The sequence below is a fragment of the Photinus pyralis genome, unplaced genomic scaffold (genome assembly GCF_008802855.1).
Source record: "Photinus pyralis isolate 1611_PpyrPB1 unplaced genomic scaffold, Ppyr1.3 Ppyr1.4_LG2, whole genome shotgun sequence".
Classification (NCBI taxonomy): domain Eukaryota; kingdom Metazoa; phylum Arthropoda; class Insecta; order Coleoptera; family Lampyridae; genus Photinus; species Photinus pyralis.
The window spans coordinates 49,809,510-49,835,971 of record NW_022170403.1 but is presented as its reverse complement, the minus strand read 5'-3'; the positions used below and the strand labels follow the sequence as shown (position 1 = coordinate 49,835,971).

General features: G+C 34.9%; 3 protein-coding genes across 12 annotated transcripts; 2 read left to right on the top strand and 1 right to left on the bottom strand.

Moving 5' to 3' along the window:
• Positions 1-3,917: 3,917 nt before the first annotated feature.
• On the bottom strand, positions 3,918-11,837 carry LOC116163719 (ubiquitin-conjugating enzyme E2 Z-like). 2 transcript variants are annotated; one of them, XM_031477809.1, is made up of 7 exons: positions 11,680-11,837; positions 11,513-11,628; positions 11,205-11,465; positions 6,709-6,820; positions 5,558-5,767; positions 5,350-5,504; positions 3,918-4,245 (listed from the first exon to the last, which is right to left on the bottom strand). In XM_031477809.1, the coding sequence occupies exons 2-7, from the start codon at positions 11,596-11,598 to the stop codon at positions 4,182-4,184; spliced, it is 888 nt and encodes a 295-aa protein (XP_031333669.1). In that variant the 5' UTR covers positions 11,599-11,628; positions 11,680-11,837; the 3' UTR covers positions 3,918-4,181. The 2 variants fall into 2 exon arrangements, with proteins under 2 accessions (XP_031333669.1, XP_031333671.1); XM_031477811.1 differs by lacking the exon at positions 3,918-4,245 and adding an exon at positions 4,415-4,771.
• Positions 11,838-12,790: 953 nt separating this feature from the next.
• On the top strand, positions 12,791-13,455 carry LOC116162901 (anaphase-promoting complex subunit 15-like). The gene is made up of 3 exons (XM_031476670.1): positions 12,791-13,040; positions 13,094-13,153; positions 13,207-13,455. The coding sequence occupies exons 1-3, from the start codon at positions 12,915-12,917 to the stop codon at positions 13,375-13,377; spliced, it is 357 nt and encodes a 118-aa protein (XP_031332530.1). The 5' UTR covers positions 12,791-12,914; the 3' UTR covers positions 13,378-13,455.
• A 90-nt stretch (positions 13,456-13,545) lies between these two features.
• Positions 13,546-25,286, top strand: LOC116162899 (high affinity copper uptake protein 1). 9 transcript variants are annotated; one of them, XM_031476663.1, is made up of 10 exons: positions 13,721-13,866; positions 13,914-14,141; positions 14,932-14,976; positions 15,039-15,163; positions 15,216-15,266; positions 18,810-18,979; positions 19,026-19,153; positions 19,200-19,298; positions 19,378-19,407; positions 24,902-25,286. In XM_031476663.1, the coding sequence occupies exons 6-10, from the start codon at positions 18,821-18,823 to the stop codon at positions 25,101-25,103; spliced, it is 618 nt and encodes a 205-aa protein (XP_031332523.1). In that variant the 5' UTR covers positions 13,721-13,866; positions 13,914-14,141; positions 14,932-14,976; positions 15,039-15,163; positions 15,216-15,266; positions 18,810-18,820; the 3' UTR covers positions 25,104-25,286. The 9 variants fall into 9 exon arrangements, with proteins under 9 accessions (XP_031332529.1, XP_031332521.1, XP_031332526.1 ...); XM_031476662.1 differs by lacking the exon at positions 15,216-15,266; XM_031476666.1 differs by lacking the exons at positions 13,721-13,866; positions 13,914-14,141; positions 15,216-15,266 and adding an exon at positions 13,559-13,695.
• The last annotated feature ends 1,176 nt before the right edge of the window (positions 25,287-26,462 follow it).

Genomic DNA, 26,462 nt, shown 5'->3' with positions numbered 1-26,462 from the left:
CGTGTTTGAAAAAAGAACTTTTTCCGGTATCGTGTCTGTGCCATTTATAAACATTTAAATTTAAAGTGGTGATTAGGATTTATTTCTTTCTAGGAAAGGTACACTGAGATAACACAAACAACGATAAGGGATGGTATAATTTGTGTACTGACCATTTTTGGTACATTTATTTAATTTTAATATTTGAGTAAGATATTGTAGAAGTGAATTTTCGTGTCCCACTGAAAAGTTTCCGTGGCCTACCAATATTCTGTCTTTCGTTCATGGCCCCCAACACTGTCTATTTTGAGTTAGATTACTTGTGAGATCGAAAATATTTGAAACTACTAATAAAATACTGTATTACCAAAAATGCGCTTTCATCATGATATTCTGATTTATAACTTGTTTAAATTGAATTGGAAAAAGTATTATTGTCAGAAATTTCCAAGTACCTTGCATAACATTTGAAAATGCAATATTTGTAAATCTTCCAATTACACAATATTTAGGTACTTACCTTATTTCATCTTGATATTTAGTGTAGCTATCACTCCAATAGGATAATACGACAGCTAATAATCAGTACTATTCCCAATTACCCACTTATTTTAATGCCTTCTTACAACCTTGTTGACGTATACTTTATGCTTTCTCAATGGTATCCTGTAATCTTTTGTTAGACCATCTGTATCATAAGTATGTTTAAAAAGGAGTAATGTTAGGCAATATGCTTTATCGTATATTTACAATATTTATGTAATGTTAGTCATATACCCACTACTTAACGATAATTTGCAAAACCTTTTACCATATGATTGCCATTCATAATTAAAAATCAATGTTCACCTTATATATGTATACCAACTCGGATCACTTATTTGGACAACACAACACAATGCCATCCATCCCACAAACTGTTGTGTCTATATTAAGTCTTATTTCCGTGTGTCATTCACAATTTTATGCAGTAGCAACTTATGACCACACGCTCGAATGTTTTAAGGTAGTCCATCGACAAATATTTACAAAGAATGATGTCCTTGCAGTGTGGCCTATACAAACCATTACCAGTTACTTTTTGGAAGATTTGTATATCAGTAACCACAGTTTATTCATTCATAATGGAAACGACACCACAGAAACTCCTGGAGTAACTGGTAATATACATGAAACTGACAAATTACAGGAGTTTAACAAGATAGTGCATTCATCACAAGGTCGGAAATTACTCGTATCTGCTCTACCATTATCAGATATGGAAATGACACTAAGAATGTACAACATCGGTGAAATAGTCGTCATATATACGGAAGATGCATCTTCAAAGTTCTTAGTGTACCAAGGCTGCAAATCGTCTGCATTATTGATGAGTGGAAAATGTTCGTACAACAATTTTATTCAAAAATATCAAGCTATACACAACCATTCCAGTCTGAAAGGTTGCCATTTTCAAATTCAGACAATGATATGGCCACCTTACGTATTACCTCCAAGCAACATGACGTTTAGCAATGGTCTCGAAATATTAATCGTGAACACATTAGCTAGACATACACAATTTTCGGTAGAATATACAGTAGGTGATCAACGCAACCTGGAAAGCACTCATCAAATAGGTATTGGATCTTATTATGCAAAGAATGAACTGCACACAAAATATGACACATTTGCCTATAATGTACAGGAATCGTTCACATGGTGCGTGCCATTCGTATCCTTACCCACACGCACCAATGTGTTTTTGGCAATGCAAGCTCACGTTTGGATATCTTTACAAATCGTGCATTTTGCGGTCTCGACAGCAATTTGGTTGCTTTCGGTGAGTGCTCCTAACGAATCGACTTCATTCAAAACATATGCAAGTGTGCTGCAAAATATTGTCGCTACTATGCTTAATAAAACTGTAAATGTACAACCGAGAACGTTTAAAGTAAGATTCTTGTTTATGCTTTATGTGATATTCACATTGCATGTCAATGTCGCTTATGAATCGGCTTTATTTAGTGTCCTCACTAAACCGAAGCAGGAACAGAAAATTTCCAGCGTACACCATATAAATAATGCAAAGTTTAAACTGTATTATATACCTGGTACAATTGAATACCTGGGTGCAGATGAAACATCCGACAGGTGGGAGTCTTGTCACGACGGTACCGCATGCATTTCAAAAGCTTCAAATGCAGAAGATTTTGCTCTATTTATGCCATATTTACACATAAATTATATATTAAATTATGATAATAGTGTTAATGTTTCTGTGTATTGCTTTGACAATCATCAAGTTACAGTACCCATTGAAATGGTTTTTGAAAAGGGGTTCCCGTTCAAGGATCATTTTGAGAAATTTACTTACAGTATCATGGAATCGGGTATATATGACAAGTGGAAACGGGATATCTTTTACGAACGTAAAACAATTGTCATCGACGAAATGCCTGTTATAAAAGTTTCCCATTTAACATTTTTGTTTGGATATGTATTGGTTCTTTGGACATTTGCTTTTATTTCTTTCTTATTGGAAATCTATTTAGATAAAAGGAGGGAACATAACATGAGGCTCTTCCACACTAATTGAATGGTTATTGTTAAGTAAAATGCTTATCTTTAATATGTAGTGTAGTATATAAGTGTAGTGTGAGTGCACACTAAATACCAATATAATAAATATACACACCATGGCATGTAATATTTTAAAATCACAGAACCTGATGGGTGGGGGTAATCTACCTCCACCCGTTTTTAAAATAAAAACAATTACAGAGCTTACATACTCATTCTTTATTTTTTTGTAAGAATATAAGTATAGGTACTGAATGCGGTCTCCTATTAAGAAAGTCTATAGTAGTGTAGAACTGACCGGCTTATTCTTCTTAAAGGTTAGGTATGTAATTATCCAGATTGAAAAATAATGCTGTCACAGAAATTGAAACGAAAAATTTGAACACCTGATTAATAAATGACCAATATTGTAAAGCATATGAAGAGTACACAATGCCAAACTGAATATTATTATACAAAAAACTAACAAAAATATATATTTATGAAAATTTGTGCATGTATGCTTGTCTCAGCTAAAATGCTTTCAATTAATACAGTGTCGCATTTTTAATAGTTGACAAGTTTTTCTCGTCTAATTGCTAGGCAACAGATTTTCATTACATTAACAACCCAAATTGACTCGATAAAATACAAACCTCTTATGCAATTATAACTGAATATCTAGGATATTTGAATACTGTTATAGGATGGATCTCGAAACCGCCAAACACAACTCTATATGATAATGAGACAAGTCATGTCTCAGCCAAAATGGCAGGCGCCTGGCCTGTAGTGTTATCTAATTCTAACCATAATATGTGTATTCTTCGGCCGTGAGACCATAGTGTGAGCTCCGTTGCATAACAGCCTTAACAAATACCTTTATTTTCGTGAAGATGGTAGCCCCAATATTTTAAATATCGATGTAAAATTATGAACATGAGGGAAATAAAATTACCCGGGGTTGTCATAAAAGTTGAGAGCGACTATAATGTAATCGTAAAATGCAAATCGGAAAAAAAATAAGGAAGTAAGTTTAGTCTGGAAGGTTTTCAGTAGCTGTTTTTCCTTCCTTGTAATCAATGAAGACCCTAGAGCTACTCTCGTGGTAGTGAGAGGACAACCCTTGTTTGGATTTAAAATTTTGAGTATTTAACGGCTTTAATCAAATTTCACTATGCCGATTGCTTGTACAACAACAATTTGGTTTCCTCTACAACCCAATTTTTTACATACTTAATTGTTTCATCCTGTGTATGTTCACTTTTTCCTCCTATTACGTCCCTATGATTTGCTATCAACCTCACCATTGAATCGTTTACTGTGTAGGTTGTTTGCAGAAAATTTTATTTGTTTCTATCTATCTGAATAATTGGAATTGATTGAAAAAAACATAGTCTTCCTCACGTGTAAGTTTTATTTTCACTAATTACATTTGAGGAATACTTCTCCTTTTTTTTTGTAGAATAAACGATCTACAGTAATATTTACTAAGAAGTAGACCTAGCAATTTACATGTATTGTTTTCCCAATGTCTACTTTTAGATAACAACATTTCTTCTGAAAGACGCCAAATTTTATTCAACCAAAATAACTTCTAAAAACAAATCAAGATCTGGCTGTCATATTAATTTGAATATTGTCCCTTTGGCTTCTGTGTTTTATTTCCGTTCGTGTGATGTATTCAACTGAAGAAAAAGTTGATATTGTCCGTTGGTATAATGCCTGTAACAGATTTATTTTCTGTAAAGCCAAACCAAACTAATTAATATTAATAGACATACGCATAGACATTTAAACCATTTAAACGTAGACAGGGAAAAACAATACACCTAAATCCCTATATCTACTTCTTAAACAATATCAATTTTTGTTTACATGGGAAATCGTATTAACTTGAACTTCCAAAGGCGACTCGACAGCATCTCATTTTTGATCGCCCGTTATATAGGCAATTGTCACTACACATATTACATCTGAACTTTGAGGTAAAATAAGGACTCTAGTGATTCGGTACGCACTGCAAACTGCACATCGAAATTGTGATGATTATGAAACATTCATAACACATTCAGAAATGTAATTGGGTCCATTATTGAAGTATTCTGATTACTGTAATATTCAATTGTTTCTAGTTTATTTTTAAGTGGGTGTGGATTCAGTGTAGGCTGTTGAATCCATCCAATCCACCGATATGCTTTTACAGCTTCCATGCCCGATCCTGGATTTAAACCATTATCGAGCATCTACCCTACAACGTCAAGCAGGTTCAACTTAGATACAAATGTGATTATAAACTGGCCTTTTTTTCATGAAAGGATCTACTGGTGAATGTAAAAGGAAGTCTATGGAATCAGTTTGTTGTCAATGAACACTATATAAGTAATAAAATATTACAACAAGCATTGCATTACTTTTGCTAAAGGGGCTGACGGCCTTTTAAAGCGTGCAAGATGAACCTTCACATATGAAATATCAATGTAAACGAAAATTGGATGTTGGAAATTATGTGGCGGTATTGAATATTCCAACCAACTAAACATATAATATTATTGTGTGAATTGTGTAGAACATGAAATAAAACATTTCTCTAACTGAATAAATTTTAATACAAAAATAACTAGTAGTTTATTCTTATTAACCTTTGAGACTGCGCACATTAGTACACCAAAATAGTCTGAATACATGCAAAGGTTGGAATGATTTAAGTACAACACGGCATAATAACAATTAGTATAACAAAACAAATCAATCTCAATAGCAATACAATAGTTGACGAACCACAGCTTGCAATGATCCAAATGTATGTCCCAGTTTCATGAAACTTACGTGAGATTGCCTTCGTTTCCATTATCACCTGCCGAACTACAAGATGCCTGTTTTGAAACAGATTCACTTTGTGGCATCAAGTTGCCTTTAATTTTCTCCAACCTAGTCAACAAGGCTTTGTATTGGCATACAAACCTACCCTTACTGAACGGATCCTATTGGAAAGGATAAATTTAATTAGCTATATTTAAAATTATAGAATGCGTACGATCAATTCCGTCCCATGTAAATGTATGTTAGCCTTTATGATTTCAACATACTGATCGTAAAACTCTAGAAACGTTTTCTCCATTATTTCCCGTAGTTTGCTTGGAATATTTAAATGGCATTCGTTTTCTATCATTCCGCATACCGCAACTCGCAATGTTTCGTGTCGAATATACTCGTTATATCGTTTGGAGTCGCCCGGTACATGCTCCTAAATAAATAAAAAAGTATTAGTGCAGTGTTCACTTTTAAAAAATAAGTGGGCGAAAAGTTGCGCAATCAAAGATCTAAGAAGATAGCATTTAGAAATCACCAAAAAATATTTGGGTTTTTTAAATACGTATTTTGAAAAAATCGGTTTTTCGATTTTACGAACTATTTTTTGCATGCGTTAATATTTCAACAAGAGCAAAACTAATGGCAACTTTCAATGCTCTTTAATTTTTTTATTTCAAAAAACAAAAAATTTTTTATTTATATAGAATAATAAACAGTACTTTCTTTGAAGAGTTCATTTATTCTACAGTCTTATTTAAAAAAAGTAACTCATCTATTTCACCCTTTCTAGTGCAGTTCAATCAAATCAATCTATGCAGTTACCTACACAATTTATTTTGGTATAATTCAAGAGGCACTTGCCACTTTATAAGATGATTCTGAATTAGCACTTCACACTTTCTCAAATAAACTCCAACTTGACGTTTCAATATAAATATGTTATCAATTTTCCCTTGCGAGGTATTGATGTTAAGACTCTTTACAGATTCCAAAAAAGAGCCTTAAACGTGACCATTCGTATAACATAGTATAACAAAAAGTCACAGTTGCACTTTTGAGAACAAGCAAACCAAATAAATAAGAGCCCATGTTTCTTTATTTCATGGTTCTGAGCAAATATATAGCCACATCTTGAAAACAATACACCAGTCACACAAAAAACCTTTGATTATTGAATCTAGTATACTAAGGGCGGGTTCTACAATTACACCTTATGCAGAATAAGATATCCTTGGAATAACTGCCATAGCAACATGTATCCCATTGGTTGACACTTATTCTAAGTATAGCTTATTCTTGGTATATACCTGCATTGTAGAATCGGCCCTAAGTAATTTAAAAAACTTAATTGTTCTACATTATCAATTATGATACCTTAACAAATCCAGGCTCATTGAAGTATGGATTTTCGCAAAGTAAGCTTTGAATTGAAATTAATAAGCTTGATAGTTGCAACGCTGGGCTCCAGGCAGGCCCTTCCCAAGTTCTGCAATGAAAATAGATTACGTTTACAATGTGTGAAATTTAACTATAAATTTATCATTGTTTTTTTGAAACTTCTCATCTCCCATTACATATTGAGTGTGAACACGCATTAGATAAAAAGGCAGAGAAAAAAAATTGGTTAGCTCTTATGACATTAGATTTTTTATGTGCAAATTTGTAATGCTGATATTTGACTTTACTGAATCATTCACGTGCACACATTTTCAAAAATATATGACATTAGTGTCTCAGATAATAATCGTCTGAGCTTTAATTAGTATAAGAAGATTTTTTAAAAAATGGAAAAATAAAGCATTTTATCGGGATTTTATACGTTGTTTCATAGAAATCACTGACGTTGATTACAGTTTTTGAATTTTAATTTGTTTTACGAATATTTCGCCATTTATCAGACAAAAATATAACCCACTTATTTTTTTCTACGCAAGTACAAAACCTTTTCCTTTGCAATTTTTGTTATACCATTCATAATATAGTATTAAACTGTAAACTTTCAAAGAAAATTCTCGATTTCTGTGAACATATGCAGTAGGCCATATATTATTGAAACAAAACAATAGCATTATTCAATTTGAATTTGACCCAAAGACTTGTAACCATATAACCAATACTGTACATAGCAAATAAAATTAAATTACCAGTTATACATAACTCTATGATAGTCATAACTTGATATCCCTTTGAAACCCCATGTTTTTAATGGAAAAGTCTTCAGCAAATCAAGTGCTATAGCAGTGGTTTTTCTTTTAAATTAACGGCTAATCAAACTACTAACAAACTGAAATTGGGCCTAAATAATTTTATTATAATATTTATTTATAACCAAGAATAGGTATTCGCACTGTCTAAATATACAGTGCGTAAATTTTAACTCTGAACATACAAATCTCCTATTTTCAAGTCGTCAATGCACTGATATGCCTGACAGTTATGCAACCCACCTTACACACAGATGTGACAGCAGTGTAAACAAAAGACACTTTGTAGATCTTTTAGATACGTATTTGTCAGAGTTTTTGAGCAGATTAGACTTATCAACAAGCGACCAAGCTCGTTTCTTGATTTTGAACTTTCTTTCCCTCCGTTCGTCCGTCTGTGTACAAGATAATTTGCGAACGGTTTCAAATTTTCCAATTCTGCGTTCAGTAATAGCATTGTATATGTAATAGGTAGTCAGGTAGACAATCAGTCCAATTCTGTAACTTAAAATAATCTTAGCAACTTGCTAATAGTGAAGGTAATTGCTAGATAAGCAATATTTGTTAAAAGTGGTATTCTGTACTGACAAACCTAGCAATGTTGCCTAACATTTTAACAATTCAATTGCTTGACCCTAGCAATAGGTAAAGTGCAGTTGTTAAGTCTTAGCAAGTTCAAATATGGCAGGTGGATTGTTTAAATACGAATTTTTAAACGCTGTTGAAGATTCAATTCTTCCCATAATTCATATAGTTTTTAATATCGTTTGTTTGGAGCAGTTCTTTCATGAACTAACATGGCATTTTTAGCGCATTTTACAAAGAAGTTGGGTGCGCTATTGCAGCCACTTTCTCTGTCCGTCTGTCCGAGGCCTTAACTACTCCTACAGTTCAAGATATTTAGTTCGTTCTTTTTGCATTGGGTAGCGTATAACTCTGGCATCTGAGGCAAGCAAAATCTTGACGATTAAACGGCGCAATGTCAACTTCCCTTTTTATAGAGATATTTTTTTGAAATTTTAAACATAGCTGTCTCTAATAAAGATAAGCATATCGCATATTGTAAACATCAGACGTGCGTATGCGCAAACTGCGCAACTGCCAAATTTCTTATTTCTTATTTATAGAGAAATTTTAATAACAGATGCTTCTAGGAAAGATAATCGCATTGGGCATTGGGAAATGCGCTAGTTAATCGCCTTAGGGCGAAAACTTTTTTACTTGTTTTCTAAATTGTCCACAATTATGGAATGTTGCTCCTATATGTTATTCTAGCGCCACGCTGTTTGGTAGCTGTCTTTTCCATGGCGAGCAAATACAAATTACAAGTCGCACGTCACTGTTAAAGCACAACGCGCCTAATCGGTTAAACTTAAATCAAAAATAACCCAACCTTACAATTAAAAAGTTTAGACAGTTGTGAATTTAGGTGGTAAGAGTTCAGTAGGCCTAATGCGTCTAATTTTAGGCCCAGTGACAACACTCTGTCACTAAGTTCTGACTAGTTCGTAGCAATTTGACGAAGTGTAGGAATATTAGCAATATTGCTCAAGTTGGTAGTTAGAGAATGACAAATTTGTTATTATTGCTCATAATATTGCTAGAATTTTGTGTGAGCAATCTTGCTATAAGTAGTTAGCAATATTGCAAACTTGTTAGTTACAGAATTGGACTGAATGGTCAAGGGACTAACCCTCGGATTAACTGATTCAATTTTGGTCATTTGTACTTTCTGTCTGTCCGTCTGTGTTTGTCGCTTGTTGTCTATACTCGTTTAAAACAGTTTATTAACTGTGAAACTGTCTTTCAAGTAGATTTATAGTGTTTTTTTCCAGTTACTGGAATTTACGCATTTTCGCAGGATTAGGATGTTGTGTGTGGGTGCAGCATCCTGTTAAACCAACAGTTTCCAACTTTTGTTTTTTGCGTGTGTACTTTTTTCACTGATCATCTAAAAAAAAGTTGATGACGATTTCTCCGAAACGAAACGTTGCACTGAAAATCTGTCAACAATGTTTTGTAGAGCGCAAAAAGTGGCAATGAGAAAATGATTTTTATTTTTTTTGTATCTGTTCAAATAACATCAGAAAAAAATAAAAACCAAATCGGCAAATTTCGGTTTTTTGGCATATCTTTGGAAGTAATCGGCATTCTCTGGTTTTCTTTAATAAGAATACCATGAAAGGTAGAATGTGTGTCTAAAATTTCTTTAGTAAGGTGTAGTCAAATAAATTGTTTACACTACTGCCACCTAGTGTCTGGGCAACAAAATAAAAAATTACCACTTCAATGTAGCGCTTGCTATTGATACACCAACTGTCTGGATTTGACCACAAACTGTTCTATGGGATCGGCACTTCTGATACAGTTATAAATTATACCTAACCCTTCACTAGAAGAAAATACAGTGACATATAAATATTTACTTGGTGATAGAGGTGGTATTTATTCATTTAATCATTGCTAAAACTGTTGAAATTGTTTCCATATTTTCCATAATGTTAATACGACATATACTACATGAATTTGATCCAACTTCTGTTTAGTCTTCTTCCTGTGAATCTAAATATTGATGATATCAACTGGCTAAATTTGACAGAAGCTTTTGAGCGAATTTATAAATATGAGAAATATTGTTCACAAACTGTAGCAACTGAAAATTTAATTTTATCAAAATATACTCCTAAATCAAAAATTCCAGCACAATTGGTGTGCTATCTAACTGCAAGAGGTCAAATTAAAACTTCAAATTTGCACTTGTCTGTCTTAAAAACATTTTTATACCTTTTCGATTTCGATATTTAGAAATAAATCGACAAGCTAAATACTACAAGAGTCCCAAATAAGAGATGGATTCATCAATACATTATGACATGATATACTGTGCAAATGAAAGCGCATCTCTCAAGTATCTCTGATTTAACATTGGGCGTGTTCATAAGACACAACTGTTGTGGAACAGTTGCCGTTATGTCTTATAATTACGTCGCTACTTTTACGCTCTTTACGGAGCAGGCGGCCATTTTTAGTCGCGCTACACATCTCAAAGTATGGATTATGACATAAGACCACAACTGTTACCGATACGCTACGAGGTACCTGTTGTGTCTTATGAACGAGCCCATTTTTAGTTTACAATTTTATATTTCCAAAGCAATCTTTGATACTTGCACATAACTATGTGTCATATGACACTGGCTGCTAACCGTTTGTCAATAATATGTCACACAGTGGTGCTTGAATCAGTGTCATTTTAGCTTATGTAAAAATTAATGTACAAACATTCAAAGAAATTCTTTTTATAAATCAATTTACTTCACTAATTTCAAGAGAAATATGAATTTTATTATACCAAAATAGTATATTTAAAATATCAATACATTTAAGAAATCAAAAGATGAATATTTTTCAGAAATTTTTCCATGTTTAGAGAGTTATGTTGTATAGTGTTGATTTAACACCATTATGTACACTAAGAGTGTGTGCCCACAAATCATAATAGTAAGCTTAAATGAAATAGAATCGCCTAAAAGGTAAATGCCACAGGTGTGGACCGTCTTCATTACTCTAACAAATTATTCGTTAATTGTGAAACCATACAATAAAATGTAGGTACCTACAACATACACGAACACTCACACCAGATACATAACCTACTATACTTACCCCAAAATACTTAAACAAACTTTACCACTTTTATACAAATTTGGATTAAACCGTACTCTTCCCGCATTAGTGGTCATTAATTTTACTTTAGGAGGATGTATTGGGTAATCATTGGGGCATCTCAAAATGAAATAGAAAAATCCGCCTTCATAAGGGGTATCTACAACTCCGAATATGATGGCGTGAACTATTCTTAAATTTGATTCGTCTCCTACAACAAATATCCCCGCAGGCGGATCATTGAAAATACAGCGAAGGTCTCTGAAATTAAAAATAATTAAAGGCAAGTTATTTAACAATGTCGTTACCGCTTTATGCGTGTAGATGCAGTGAAGGAAAGTGTACCTCCATCAGCACTGTCGGTCGGATCCCATTCTGGTTTTGGCATCGGCATGGTTTATTTGCAGTGCACTACATTTAAAAACTAAAATAAAGAGTGACATTGAATTTGGCATTTCACAACTTTTTTGGTTACCTCTTCGCAATAGATTTTAGTATCCAATTTAATTAAAATAGCCTATCGTTTTGCAATTTATCTTGATTTTTGAATACTTTGAAAAAGAAAATTTGACACACCAATTTTTTAATTCATAAAAACCATAAATACCACTAGAATTAAGTAAACAAATCAATTTTCATACATTACGATTGTTTTCCATACAAATAAAACAAACTTTTGTTATAAATTACACCCTATATACAGGGTGTTTGTTAAACATGCGGCAAAGATTGAAAAGGTCATTCCTTGGCACATCTAAGCACATGTTATAGTTTGGTGATTTTGGAAAAGTGCTTTGTTGCAAAAATACAAGGCCAAAAAATAGGACTTGCTATTTTAGCAACGTTCCAACTAAAAATTGCATATATCAGTCGCCTAAGTAATGAAGTCCATAAATCACTTGCATTTCAGCCACCTCGGCTTTCGTATAGTGAGCCAAGATAGAGAACGGCAGAATTACATGCCAGATAGCCAAACATCAATGACAAAAATAAAAAACAAAAAAAAAACAAGCAAAATCATCAACCAAAAGGAATCGAGTAATATTGCAAAGATAACCAATCTGATTATTTCGCCCTGTATCTTCGCAACAAAGCGCTTTTTCAAAAATCCTAAACGATAAAATATCCTTAGACTATTGACGAAAGGGTGTTTTTGTTTATTGGTAAAAATATGAGTAATAATCAAATGTTGCGTCAAGTGTCGCGTTTGTCTTGATAAACATTAAACAACATAATAAAACGACGAAAGAAAATACCAGAGAGAACCATAGACTTATGAAAGAGATTTTAATACACTTCTGGAAATGATCAAGCCCAAAATTGCAAAAAAAATAAGATTAGGGAAGGCACTTTTTTCTGGTTGACATTTGTTCTTTGAAGCAATCAACAACAATATGTGCTTCCCGTTTGCATTAGGCGGAACGAGTGAGAACAGCGACGAATGCATAATGCATCGCGAGCACATTACTTGCCATTATCACTACTTGCGACCTTTTACAAACGGTTAGCAACGCGAACGAATGGCAACGTTCGTCAAATATGAACCCGACTTTAGATCAGTGGCAGAAACAAGGCTTTAGTTTAAGCGCCCTCTGCATGCGACTGCCACTAACAGTAACATAAACACATATAAACATTAACCAAAACAAATTCAAAAATCGTGTTGCCAGATCTTTCGTGTTTATGAAAAATAGTATATAATTTCCAAAAATGTTTCATTATCCTCTGTTTCCAACCCTAAAACCAAAGTTAGTCGATCCACTGTGGTTCAATGTAAATCAGCCTTGTGACGATGAAACTGATGTAGAGCAATTAGAACAGGACCATCAAAACTGGGTAAGAGTTTTAAATTTGTAATTCGTAATTATTACTTAATTAAACTTTTCTAGTTAAACTCAATCGCCCAACGGAACAATGATTTACTACCAATAGGAAAAACCGCTACAGAGGTACGTTATGTAACTTGATCCGTTTGTCATAGTAAGTCAACTTATGAGTGTAGATATTAGATGAAGAGGAGGAAGACGACGATGAGGATGATAATGATGATGATGATGAATCGGAAACACACGATGAAGAGGATGACGATGAAATAGAAATGGATGCTCCTTATGAACCCAATTCCGGTGTAGGTGGAAATATACGAACTCCACAAGGACAGGGCGCACCATAGTCATAATTCCAAAATATATTTTATATTGTTTTTTGTTTGCTTTGACAATTCCAGTAATACATAACCTATTTAAATTAATCGAAATTCTTTATCACATACGCCCCATCCATTTCTTTCTCGCTATAGGATAAACAAGGACGGTTATATGTCACCTTCGTGTTTGTGTCAGTTGCGTAAGTGAAAGGTTGCAGTTATCCCCATTATATTAATTAAAGCGGAAAGTAAACTTTTTAATTTTTATTACCAAGAAAACTACAGATCTACGTCAGTTCCATAGTACCGTAACACTCGAATTTACAATTAGGCATCAATTTTAAGGTTAGTGAAGTGTCTTACATGCAATCAACATTCCAGTCTTAATATCAATAAATGATAAATATAAATACGTCAGTAAACCTTGCAAATGAAATTACAAGAATTCCTTTCACTTCCTACTGGAACTGGAACATATTGTACTCCTTTATGTAGAAACTGTAGATATATTGAAGGGTAAGAAATTGAACATTAAATACTTTACAATTAATTACAACATGCAGGTACCTCAAAAAAACCAAGTGTAGGGTAGAAATTCTGTATATCTGCCAGTGGATTCCTTACCAATGTCATTGTACGCTCAAGTTGTACAAAGTATATTCCTTATCACAGAACTTAATATGTATAAAGATTACCTAAACTAAATTGAAGGTGCACAAGTAACTGATATCATTGCAGAGATAGGGTATGACTTTCTAGTAGTGCTACGTGCAAAATCCAGTATTACTGAGGTAATATTTATAAGTAAGTAGGTAGTTCTATTGCTTGGAATGAGGAATTTATTGAATGAGCAGTGCGAAGTGTGTGTGTGCTTAAGTAAAGTACGAAGTAATTGAAATATTCAATGATGGTGAAATTTTTGACCACATTAAATTTTACGCTCAAATTCATTTTCGAATTTATAGGGTAAATGTGATTTCTGTTCGAAATGATGATTCATGATATTCCTAGTGTTCTAATTTGAGCTGTATATCATCCCCTATACTGATTAAAATTCCATTAAAAGTAATAGGTTATTGTGGTAAAATAAAATAGTGAGAAAGGGCCTGTAATACCGTTTTACGGACAGCAGTTAACTTTTTCGGACACTGCCGGACCAATTGTTTGAGGGGTATAATATGTAGACGGGTATCTGTGCAATGTGTGCATCCATTGTGTATAAAAAATACCGCTCGTTTACTGTAAAATACAAATGAGAGTTCAATATACATGAAAGTGTTCATAATTGAGTCGTGCGAAGTCCAGTGTCTGAGTGTAATAGAATAGTGTTTTGAATTTGCGCTAATAAAATAAGTACAAGTAATATCCATTGACATTGATTAAGTTATGTTTTCCAATACTTGAGAATAGTGAACCTTAGCACACTTGAAATGCTACACACATATATTGAGTGGAATCATTTACAAAGCGAAGTAATAATCATTATAATTACTTGAATTGCGATCCACTCATTATCAAATGTTTTGAATGCCATTAAGTAATCTCTCTCAGAGCTACCATCCTTAAATTTATTTGTTCTAGTTCAAGATACCAAAAGAATGATAAGCAACTATCTGTACTTGCAAGGTACTGTATTAGGGAACTTCTCACAGGAATGCTTTTATCTCGGTTTTTATTAAATGTTACAGGAAAGTATTTACCTTCATTGGCCTAATTAGAAAGCCTTGTTTATTTTCTTAACTATCTTTGCTAAGAAATCTGGATAAAGTACTTGATGACCAGTTAAGAATGGCAAACGGATTTATCTCAGAAAGTAAGTAATAACTTATAGTTTTTGAGTAAAGAAATTTATACTATATTTAAAGGAGGCGAACTATGGGCTACCAAACACAAAACTTTCAGTAGGGTCAAAAATGGTACTGTCATAATCACGAAGTTTGGAAGTATTTTTTTTTCTATTTTGTAAAATAAGGGAAGGGGTAAAACGTAATCCTTCACAAATGCTATTAATTTTTTTCTGTTTCGTGGTATTTAATATTCATTGGTAAGCCCGAGTCGAAATACAACACATACTTACTTACTATCAAACAATACTGTTACTTGTATGTGTCAGATTAATGCTTCCATTGGATTTAATTCTTTGGTCTTATCTATGAAATGCTTTACATCTCGTTTTACATTTAAAATAGACAGGTTTCACTATTCTCAGACTTTGAATAATACAATAATTTTTCAATTTTTTTTTATTTTCATATCAAAAGAACGACTTTTCTTTAGTGGCTAACGACAGACGTATAAATAGTTGATAAAAACTTGTTAGGTATATGTTTCTTCATATTGCTTAATCTTTCATCCTTGAAAAATCGCTCATAGATTAGATAGACCAAAGACCATTATCGAGAGGCAAACCAGTGCATCACGTTTGTAAAAGTTTTAACATTTAATATCCATTTCCGAATTTTTTTCAAATATTGGGTCCTTACATATGAAATTAGCTGTTTGTATGGAAAAAGTGAGGGAAAAAGAAAAAAAAATGAATTTGTACATGTAATCAATGCACCATTATTAAGCGGCAGAGCAAAGCGATGCAAGCTTTATAGGGGAGTCGGTGGTGTCCGTCTGTCCGTGAACACGATAACTGTCAAACGCTTGGACCGATTTGGTTCAAACTTTGGACAGTTGACCTATATGCTACACCACAAGTCATAAGCCTATTGAAAATGGGTCAAATCTAATGACCCCGTGGGGTCACACTTCTCTGACCCTGCCAAACGCTTGAACCTATTCCGCTGAAACTTTGCACAGTAGACCTATATGTCATATGTAACAAGCCAATTGAAAATGGGTCAAATCCAATGACTCCGTGGGGTCACACCGAGGTGCTCTGCCGCATTTTTAAACGCTCTTTATGGGTTTATTTGATTTAAAGCATTTCAGTCATATGGAATTCAAGTTTCTGTGTAGCTCACCCTATCCGACATCTTTCAGCTCACCCGAAGTACCAAGTGGGAGTCTCAGTACTTACTAATCATCTACGAGTGCGGTTGCACGTTTATTTTTAGATCGCTGCTTTAAGTCAGTCTACATACCATTGGGATCTAGTTATATATGCACTTTCGCCATTTTATAGGTAGTTTATTGATTTCATTGCTCAAAAAATTGTGAAAGCGAGAATCAATAAAATCTTTGAAGGCAGTTTGGAGTTGAATTTTTTTCTTGCAAGGTCCGAGGAGTATGGCTGGTGTTGGACACATTACTCTAATTTAGCGACCATCTGTCGTGATGTTTGAACTCTAGCTTTGTTGTGAAACAGCAGTGGGCTAGAGTGATTGACCAGTCCCGAGTGTTTAATGGCTAGCTTTTCTGTCATGGTTTGCAATTGTTGTTGACAATGCAGACCTGCCGTAATCGTGTGGCCAGGTCTTAGGAAGCTGTAGTGTATCACACCGGCACTAGACAGCCGTCACTGGACTTCGTCTCTATTTTTGCCTTCCGAACCGCCCAATCTGTTGTGCGAGTATCTGGGTATGAGGATTAGGTTTGTTTATCTAACTTCAGTAAAGTTATGAAAATTGGCTCTTAAAGTTCTGACGTGGCACCACGCTCAATTGCCCCTAGAACTCCTGTTCGAGATCTGATCAAGAGGGCTCATCAGAGACCCTCCATCTCACTATTCTACCAGTTAGAAAGGAGGAGGAAATGGTAATATCCAGGACTCCTTTCCTGTTTCTGGTTCTCTCATTGCCCTGATTGAGTATCTCTATCTTCTCTAACAATAGAAATTCTAAAAAGTACGCGCTTGTACGGTTTGTGTCCGTGTTGCCCCAGTGGAGGTGATGGGAGTTGGTGTTACATTCTACAAGAAGATGCAGCCCCTCTTCTTTGCAGTACCTCTGGTGGCGTAGACACAGTTGCGTCGTTCTCCCAGGGAAGTATGCCGAAGCACACACTATTTCGGCAACACCAGTGCTCATTGGTGCTTCAACTGCCACATCCACCAGATCTTTTCTTATGATCTCTGAAGGAGGAAACGCTATTAGTTTCGGATGTACGAAACCCGCTGCCCTGGGGCAATTGTTGCTGTAAATCAAACTTCATGCAGAATTAGGATAACCTTTGATAAAACAGTCACTTGCCACGGTTCCTGTATAAGGCCATTATAGAGCATGGAGCTATTTTTTGTCCCCCATGCGTCCACCAGGAGGGTGGCGTGAATAAGGAGGGACGTCCCTTTTTCTATTCCTACCGCTATCTTTCACTTGAGCAGAAACCTTACCCTTGGCTTCGGTTGAGGCACGATCAGAACTTGCTAGTGTGGTTGGGGCAGTTGAGCTTTCCCCAAATTCACCTTGGTGGGTTTTGCTTTGAGTGTTCCAATAGAGGCTTCTTTGGGTTTTAAGGGTCCGATTGGTTTTTTGTCCGGCCTTTCTCCGACTGCGAGTGAACAGAACTCGCTTGAGTTTGAAAGCCAATCGCAGATTCTTGTCTAGATCACTGGCCGACATATTGTCAACCGTGAAGACCAAGACTATGACTGCTTCCCTATACACATGGGTAATCCTTTGAGCCATTTCTGTTGGTGGCGCGGTGGAACTCGTGCATACTCGTAAATAATGCGATGTTTTAAGTCTTCCATTTTGTGAACAGAACGATGTCAAAGAAAACAAGGGAATAACTAAATTCGAAATACGAGCGTGAATTTTAAATAAATTTATATTTTAGATTCCAAAACAAACGCCAAATATTTGAGACCAAAGGAGCCAGTTCGGCAACCGTTGCTTTGATATGTAACGAAATGATGTTAAAATCGTTTATGCATCATTTTCGTTGGAGAAAAGTTTGTTATTTTACTTAAAAAAAATCATGTGCATTTTGATCAAAAGATGTCAAAATTATTCTGAAATTTATATAATTTTTATTTTCCTTTTTCTGAGGGATAATCTGTTAGGTATCAATAGTGCTCACGCAATGGTTACTGCGCGTAATGCAAAACATTTCATTAGTTATTGACTGGCACCGATATTCAAATGTTAATGCTTATTGCTTAATACAAAAATGTAGCAATAATATTTTAATCTCGATTTTAATATTAGACTTTCCAACAAATGATGTTCTTGTGGTGAATTTACATCAGAAAGATAGTGTAATGTGGTTCTGTACGAGGTTCTATATTGCAATGAACTAATTAAAAATCTCTGCATGTAACAGTAATGCCAAATAGTGTAGTGATGATCACTGTAAATATTCCCTCAAGTAATTCGGTGTACTTTATTTACCAAAAATGTTCCACCTCTAATTTATCTTTTTCTCTTCTTATTGTTTTGTCTATATTGCTTGCAATCATTTGTCTTGTTTTTTGGGATTTGCAATAAATAAGTCGCGTTTGGGGTTTGAGGTAAACCACAATATCCCTTACTACACAAGTAAATAAAATATTCACTATATCACTTTTGTTTCAGTTTAAACAAACATGGACCACGATAGCATGCACCATCATCATCCACAAGACCATCAAATGAGCGGGCATGACATCCACGCACAACATACAGAGCCTATGGGTGGTCACGAAGGACATGACGGTGGTCATGGTGGACATGGTGATGGTGGTCATAGTATGATGAGTATGGCTGTACGTTTTCTGCACATTAAACACGCAAACTGCAACGATAATTTAGTTCCATTTTAGAATATCGGAAACAGTATTATTTGACAGCTGGAAATTTGACACAGTTGGCGGTTTGGTGGGATCGATGATAGGCATATTTTTTATGGCCGCTTTATACGAAGGCTTAAAATATTACAGGTACATCATTTTTGTTTTTCTTCACAATTTTATTAATTCGCTGCAGGGAATACTTATTTTGGAAAACGTATAATGCGTTGCAATATCGCGCCGTCACATTTCCGGCTGAAAAAGGAGTTGTTAATGAAGATAATCAAGTTGTACAGTAAGTCACTTTGTAAATGTTTTTTAAGTTGCGTGTGATGTAAATTGTAAAGTTGCTAATCGCGTTTCTTGTTACGCAGTATGGTCGGTGAAGTCATCCATAAACAACCGTAAGTGTTTTATTATTAAATGTATATGCTTAGCATGCGGCAAAATACATACGTTTTATTAATTATTTTAATTGAACGCTATTGACACTATTATCAAACCAAAATGCTCCTTTTTAAAATTAGAAACAACCATGAGCAAAAATGTTATTGGCCTGTTGCTTTCACATACATTATAGCTTCTTTGTAAACCAATATTTGGTTATGCACCACTCTATTCTGTGTAATTGTAGGAATTTAGCGAACCAAGTTAAGCAGTTGGTTTAAAAAAAGCGAACGATTTTAAAAACTTGACTTTTGGATCCAGTCGATTGATATAGGTACAGAAATCATTCTACAAATTGCACCAAATAATGTATGAAATTCTTGTTGAATTAACCGAATGGAATGTAAGTTCTATGTCTGTTCCATTCAACCAATACTGAAAAGGGGAGGTGTGGAGTGGAAGCGTTGTGAATTAAACATACATGTTCGGACGTCTATAAAGTGAGCTAAAATTTAGGAGTGGCAAAGAAGGCCCCTTTTTTTTGTCTGTTGATTATATTGAAAACTGCTATAGAAAAAATTGTAAATGTAATGCTCCATAGCTTTTCTTTGATACACTTTTTACGAATTACAAATTATTTTTCCAATATAATTCCGCTCATAAGTGACAATTTCCTAAAAAAAGAAAGGTTTTTCCTCACATTTTTTTCATCATATCTTTATATCTCCTACACTGATCATCTTAGAAAATAAGTCCTAACGAAATTTCCTTCAAAAATACATGCACATGCCAATTTAACTTTAACTGAACAAAAGAATTTTAATATACTTAATAACATTTCATTTCCTGAGGCCTTTTTTTCATAATAATTGAGTTTCAACAATAACATCCTCATTGGCTGGCCGCTTCCAACCTTGGATATAGATGTTTTTTTCTCTTCAATAACATTTTTCACAAAACACGATTTCTTTCCACTTCAATTGATCAATCTAAAATGAAATACTGCAGCTCAGAAATTATGAAAATAATGGGTTGTACGAAAGCGATGATAATCATCTCCATTGTTTTTTTTTCGAGTTTTTTTTTCTTTCATATTCTGTAGTAAGTACCTATTATTCACTCATTTAATTTTAGATCCGTAATAGCATTGTTTATTCATTTAAATGAATACCCAATGGTTGTAGTATTGTGAACAATTGCACAATTACATAATATCAGTTACATTTAAATAGACTTCCCATCAGGTAGGCACTGCTTGCTCTTTTTATCTTATTGTTTGCACAGCTTCAGTCTTTTCAATTTTCGGTTTTTATGTTGTGACTAATACTTGCCTGCTACATGTTTTATGCTTGATTATACTAATTGTTTAATGTTATGTATTTTATTATGCAGAGTGTTTTTTTGGAGCTTTTGTTAAACGTTCCTGAGAAAGGTAGGTTTTTGAAAATTTGCATTTAGGAGTTACTCTGAAGGCCGAATCGATGTAAAATATTTTCAAAATGGTGGTATTTCGGGAAATACCGGAAGTAGCTAGCAAACTTCCTTATTTTAAATGGCAACCCCTATTTTTTATTGCGTTTTTGGATACTACGTGAAATGTCAGTTCTTTTGATACACATGTTGATATCTACAATGTATGGTTTTTAAGTTATTTTTACTTTTAATAGAAAAAAATGGCGGATGCAGACGGTACCTTGAAAATTGATTACTTTAAAACGGTTGTAGTTATAGCAACCCATGTTTACCAGTGCATAGAGAAAGAATAGGGCTTTCTTTTAGTATGCTTAAAAAAAGTTAAGTTGCGTACGACTGTGCCTATGGAGTTACAAATTTAAGAAATTTTAAAGACTGTTTTTTTAAATCAAATGACCGACCATTTTTCTTACCATTGCATTTGATAGAAAATCAAAATTGGCATATTTTGATATTACATGTTTCTATAGCTATCTTTAACAGTTTCTGACTTATTCCCATTTTATTGAATTGATCCCTACCATTTTTTTTTCTGATTTTTGTTTTAGTAGTCGACCATGATTTTATGACACAATTTCATTCCAGTGTTCGAATGGTATGATCATTAGAACGCAGTCTATCTGGATATCGCTCAATGATTGTCCGGCAAGCGCGTGCCGCGATTCTGTCCATTTCACCATATATATAACAATTAAATTCCAAAAATCTTCGTGGGTGAAACCACTACCAGACATTTTTCGATTATTGGAAAACTTATGTTAACCTATAACAGGTGACGGATTAGGGTCACTAGATTTGGGTAAAATTCAATTGTCATCAAATCATGGCCAACTACTAAAAAGAAAATCAATTCAATTCAATGAAATGGGAATAAGTCGGAAACTGTCATAGAAACATGTGATATGCCAATTTTGATTTTCTATCAAATGCAATGGTAAGGAAAATGGTCATTTGATTGAAAAAAAACTGAATTTTTAGTCTTCGAAATTTCTTAAATTTGGATCTCCATAGGTAGGGTGGTACACAACTTAGCTTTTTTTAAAGTCCACTAAAAGGCAATAAAAAATAAGGGTTGCCATTGAAAATAACAAAGTGACTAGCTACTTCCTGTATTTCCGTGAGTGTCGCCATTTTGAAAATATCGATTCAGCCTTCAGAGTAACTACTAAGTGAAAATTTTCAAAAATCTACCTATTTCACCTTACGAGAAACGTTTAACTAAAGCCCCCAAAAAAATACCCTATATAGGGTGTAACGAGTAAGTACGTAAAAAAATTGAGTGTTGGATCATTTTTTCCAAATAAAGCAATGATCCATAATATTTCATTTGGGAGCTACCTTTGAGTTTGTAAAGAGTTATCAAACATTCTTGCATAAAGATGGCGCGCCCCAAAACGGAGTGAAACATGAAAATAATTAAACCAAACCCAGGCTTTTCCGCATTTGAAAAAAAATTTCAATTGCAAATCTTAGCCACACAACAACAAAATTATATATGCCTCAAATTCGGACCCTTTGTAATACCCCCCTGACTAGAGTCGTCCGACCCCTTAACGTCACTCAAGCCGTCGTACACTCCAATCATACCCATGTCTGGTCAGGATACCTCCAACATGGATCGTCTCAGTTGGACTAGAGCGGGTATGTGGTGTGCCATCTCATCGTCGGTGTACCATCCTCTACAAGATGGTGATTCTACCAAACCCATGTGGTGCATGTGTTTGTTTAGTTTGCAGTACCCAGAAAGTATGACCACGAGTTACCTCCGGTTGTTTCTTGATCGCCCTGTGCAAGAACGGTCATGGTCATGGTCCTTTGAAGGATCCTCTCGCATGGCGACATAGTAAGATCATGTTCCACCTAGCTCTATGCTTGGTTTCGGATTCGTAAGTTGTTTACAATTGCAATTGTAAATGGAAGAGCCAGCTCTGGACCATAAAACAGCTGTTTTGAGGCCAGTCTAGCTAACTCATCGGCTTTCTCATTAGTACCTTCCATTCCAGCATGCCCTTTGACCCATATGAGCTCAAGGGTGTTGCTGTTTGTGCACTTTGCACATGGTTAAGAAGTGCTACAGTTGTAGAGTCTGGTTCTGGGCCACTACATAATTGCTCCATAGTAGAGCATAGGTCTTATCACGGCCACAAGACAGTCTTCGGAGATGACCACTAAAGTATCCCAATGGTGCGGCATCTTTGCCAGAAAGCGCTATTTGCTATTTCGACTGGATATGTTTGCTCCAATTCAGTTTTTTTTGTCAGTATGATTCCTAGATATTTCGCTGTCTCTGAAAATTGGAGGTGTTCTTGGAATAGCACGAAAGTTCGAAGACCCTCCACATTTCTTTTTCTTGTGAAGAGAACTAGCTCCATTTTGATCGGGTTGATGGACAAGGAGTGTTCCCTACACCATTCTTCACTTACTCTAAGAGCTGATTGCATTAGTCCGTATAGACTAGCACCAAATTTTCCGGTTATTGGTATGGATATATCGTCCGCATACCCTAGCGTACAGACGAGGCTGTTTACAGTTAAGATCCACAAAAGTGGTATTAGCACCCCACCTTGGGGGATCCTCTCACTATTGTGCACCTTAGTATTTCGTCGTCAACGCTGATGGGCACTGCTGTTGAGATTCCGCACCTGCGCAATCCAGCCTCGTACGACCTTCGTTACGCCATGGTGGCGTAAAGCTATTATTTCAAGTGCAGGGCCGACTGTAAACACAGTATGCGTGTTAGTTAGGGTGCGTGTTAGCACTGTATCCCCTATGCACCTATCGCACAGTCTCTCAAGTGTCTTAAGAAGAAAAGACATCAAACTGATTGGGTGGTATGCTTTAGGTGTAGAGTAATCACCTTTGCCAGGTTTGGGGATAAAAACAATTTGTATCTCCCTCCATCTGTTAGGTTTTTATATGAAAGCGATACAGCTGGTATATATTCTCACTAGGTAGGTGACAACAACATCCATTCGACCATTCTCCATTGCAGGAGGGCTGGTATTATGCCGTCCAATCCTGGTGATTTGTATGCTGACAACGATTACACTGCCCAGCTCATCCTCGCCACATCTACTATCTGACTGGGAACCGACCAGTCATTCTTTGTGGGAATGAAGGGGGTTATCTCTGGCCAGGATATGGCGTTGTGGTGTCTCCTAGAAAGTGAGTGTATCTCAGTACCTCGACTGTATAATATGAACTTTTTGTCAGAATGTTATCTAGGCGGGGTGAAGAGAAGACATAGAGGCGTAAAACTCTTCCATATCTTTTCTAACGCCTGCTAATATCCTGCTTATATAGCATTAGGTTTACCTTATAGCCCTCCCAATCGGCTATTTCTTTGCCTTGTTGAACAATTTGCCAACTTAGTTTTCTACTTTGTCCTGTAAGTCGGCGGGATCCGAGAGGCGTCACCCGAAAAGTAATAGTTTGTTGTCTTGGGGTTGCGGTAACCCTTTTGGACGGCCCCCTTGCACTTAATTTCAAGTGAAATTATTCTATGATGTAACACAGTCGCTTCTGGAGTGATTTACCAGTTCGTTATGTGGTCAGAGATACTCGATGATGCCAGACTGAGATCAATCACAGCCTGGCTTTGGGTAGTTTCAAACGTGGTGCCCTGATTGAGAAACTGTAGGTTAGTACTTGTCCAATATTCAAGTAATGATTTACTCAAGAATGAAACCTCAGTTTATTTGGATAAAATTTCTGTTCTAATCCCCTTTATTACTACTCCTACTACCTTTTTTTTTTACATGCTTTATGTGGACCCTGTATAGATGTGTATAGTGCAACTAACTATTGTTGAAGTTCATTTTAAATTAACATTTGTTATATTTAGAGGACCACCAATTAATCAACTCCTCTAATTATTTTCATTGTGAGATAGAAAACTTGTTTCGAGTACAGCAGGGGAATTTAATAATAAATATACTTAATAAACAGATACCTACCAATAAATAGGTACCTACTTTGAATGAACTACAACAATAGTTGTAACAAAATTTGATTTTACTAATTTTAAACATTTTGTAGGCCCACAATGCTGAGTATTACGCACTTCTTCCAGACATTCTTACATATCGTACAAATAACATTGTCTTACTTTTTAATGTTAATATTCATGACATACAATGTGTGGTTATGTATAGCAGTTGTTCTTGGAGCTGCAGTAGGATACTTTTTATTTGGATGGAAAAAGTCAGTTGTTGTTGACGTAACGGAACATTGCCATTAGCGGTACTAAGTTGCCAATTTTAAACGTTTACGTATTAATTTTTATTGTACCTATTTTATCTAATTTTGTGGAGGGTTACCCTATGATTTATTCTTTGTAGATATTGAATTGTATTGTGTAAGTGTAACAGTATCCTTAATTTTTACTTAGTTATTAATTTTGTAATAAAAATTGCATACCATCGAGGCTTTTTTTATTAACTGTCTGTGATCATATCAAAATAAAATCCAAGCACTATACTTGCACATAGACATGAATCATAAGACTTTCAACATGTGATTTTTATACATTGTTTTCTCATATTGTTTTGAACTGTTATAGCTATTTATAGTATGTTTTATAATGTATAGGTGCTAAATGAGTACAATAAAGTTATACATGAAGTGATCGATTTGACTAACTAACTAACAGCAATGTTTTTTAATAACATCTGCAGCTTTGCCAAGTGCTGAGATGACGAACCCTCGAACGGAATTCATGTGTTAGCAGTATTTTTAGTGATTCACTAAATCAAGACTGTTTCTTGATCTTGTCTTTAAATCAAGAAAATTTCAAGTGAAGAAACTAAGTATGAAAATCAAGACAAGAGTGCACGGTCAAGAATCAAGCCTTTTTGATAAATCATTATTTCTTGATAATTGGTTTCAGACACGGCTGACTTCTAGATTTCTGTGTGGTGTATTGAGAGAATCCCTTGAAAATAGCCTTTCTGAACAAGCTGATGTGGCGATAATAGAAAAGAAATCTCTTGCCATTTTTGAAAGGTATGGATAGGTGTTTACATTTCTCCACCAACATTTTGAAATATCCTCTTCCTTTTCTACTCGAGGCTTTTCACAATATTGGTAGAGTTCTTTCTTCGAAGGCTCTATAGTAAATTCATTTTCTTCACAAATGATGTATTGAAATAAATCAAAATCATCTCCTTTTTCTTCTGCTTTTCGTTTTTACTTATTCTTTACATAGTCATTCCCTTGTTACAGGAGGTGCAATAGGTATAATACTTTGACTTAAGTATATAACTTTTCAAATGTATAACGAATATTTCTCTAACTCCTTGCCCCATTTTGTGAGTTGAAAAATGCCTTTCTTGTGTCTGGGATCCAAAACTACACAAATACATCAGTAGATCTAATTTGTTTTATTGTAGTATTTTCTCCTTAGCAGCATTCAGTGCCAGTGCGACTTTTTCATTAGGTCTGGACCTATCTGCTGTTTAGTCGAAATTTTTGGCCACAATTTTGTATGGGTATCAAAGGGCTTCAGATATTACAACACTGCTGACAAGCACCCAGATTCTTCAGAGATTCTGAATTTTTGCGGTTCTGCATTATTATCACATACAGGGTGGTGATTTGC